We start from the raw sequence: 1,255 nt of genomic DNA, 5'->3' as shown, positions 1-1,255 counted from the left end.
TGGCCAGGCTCATCCATATCATGGAGAAGTTTGGCCTGAAACACTTGTAGGACTGCCATCGTATGCAGTGCCGATCCGGCCTGACCAGCTGCTGCATATGCCCTGTTGGCCAGAGCCGAAGTGGTCCTGCAGGGCTTCGAGGGATGAGCTGCGTGAGCCATTAATCCTAGCGCAGACGGTGGGCACAAGTGAGCAGCTACCGCCTCCTCCAGAGGGGGGAGCTTGCTATAGCCTTTTTCCTCAGCGCCATCAACGGTGGTGAGAGTTGCTGAGGAGGAGGAGCTAACTCGGGCCGAATAGGGGGCACACCATGTCTTGGTCAGTTGTTCGTGAACTTCAGGTAAGAACGGGGCCGGCCCCTGGCGGGAAGGCGGCTGACGGCGTCCCGGCGGGAACCACTCATCTAAGAGGCTATAGGTGAGTGGACAAACTCGTATTCTCTCAATGAGAACATGAGCCGTTAGTGAGCGCAGCCTTTGCGTGGGTGCTGCCCAGGCAGGCATCACACTCGCTGTGCCCGTCTGACTCGTGCAAGGAGCCGCACTCGCAGCGCAACATTTGCAACAATGCGTGCTGGAAATTTGCTCTTTTAGAACGCGCCGGATGGCTGCAGGGGAGACTTGTCCTCTGCCGGGGCTCTTCGACGGCAGCAAGCGGGTTGAGCTTCTTTCCGTCTTCTTTCTTCGGCTTCTTGCAGAGTCAGCGAAGAGTAGATCCTCATCGCTGAAGGAGAAGATTCTGATGAAATGGCATTGCGAGCCGACTTATATACACGTCGGCTTTGCCTTTTCTGGCAGGCTAAAGCGCCATTGGTTTGTGCAGCTACACAAACGTGAACAAATCACGCTTCAGTAGCAGAGTAAACAGGAGTTTACCCCATACACAATGTGAAGTGAACGTTCGAAAGGGAAACATGGTTATTTCAGTGGAAAAACCATTAAATGTGAAGACATTAAGACATCACATAAAGAATTTTGGAAATGTCAATTAGATCAGTTACAGTTTTTCATTGAATAGAGCAAAGTAACTTACCATAGCTGGTTTTTACTGCATTCATAGCATTTTTACAGTCTTTTATGTTTAAATTAATAGTTCTTTATACAGTGAGTGCCTAGCATTGTGGTGGAAAGTTTTGCATGCAACTTTACATTTTTTCAGAGAATGTAAAAATACATTTGACATATTTACAATTCAGCTTACAATCATGGCAAGGTGACCAAATAATATTAATTTTCTTTGTGATGTGATAGTTCAT

General features: G+C 48.3%; 1 protein-coding gene across 1 annotated transcript in view; it reads left to right on the top strand.

Moving 5' to 3' along the window:
- Positions 1 to 310: 310 nt before the first annotated feature.
- The window catches only part of arfgef3 (ARFGEF family member 3), an 84,968-nt gene continuing 84,023 nt past the window's right edge, over positions 311 to 1,255 (top strand). Inside the window, exon 1 of the mRNA XM_016254721.1 lies at positions 311 to 340. Within this exon, the coding sequence (XP_016110207.1) occupies positions 311 to 340 (30 nt within the window). The remainder of the gene's footprint in view (positions 341 to 1,255) is intronic.

The sequence above is a fragment of the Sinocyclocheilus grahami genome, unplaced genomic scaffold (assembly GCF_001515645.1).
Source record: "Sinocyclocheilus grahami isolate Dianchi unplaced genomic scaffold, SAMN03320097.WGS_v1.1 scaffold1276.1, whole genome shotgun sequence".
In the NCBI taxonomy this organism is placed as follows: Eukaryota; Metazoa; Chordata; class Actinopteri; order Cypriniformes; family Cyprinidae; genus Sinocyclocheilus; species Sinocyclocheilus grahami.
This window is presented reverse-complemented; position numbering and strand designations above follow the sequence as displayed.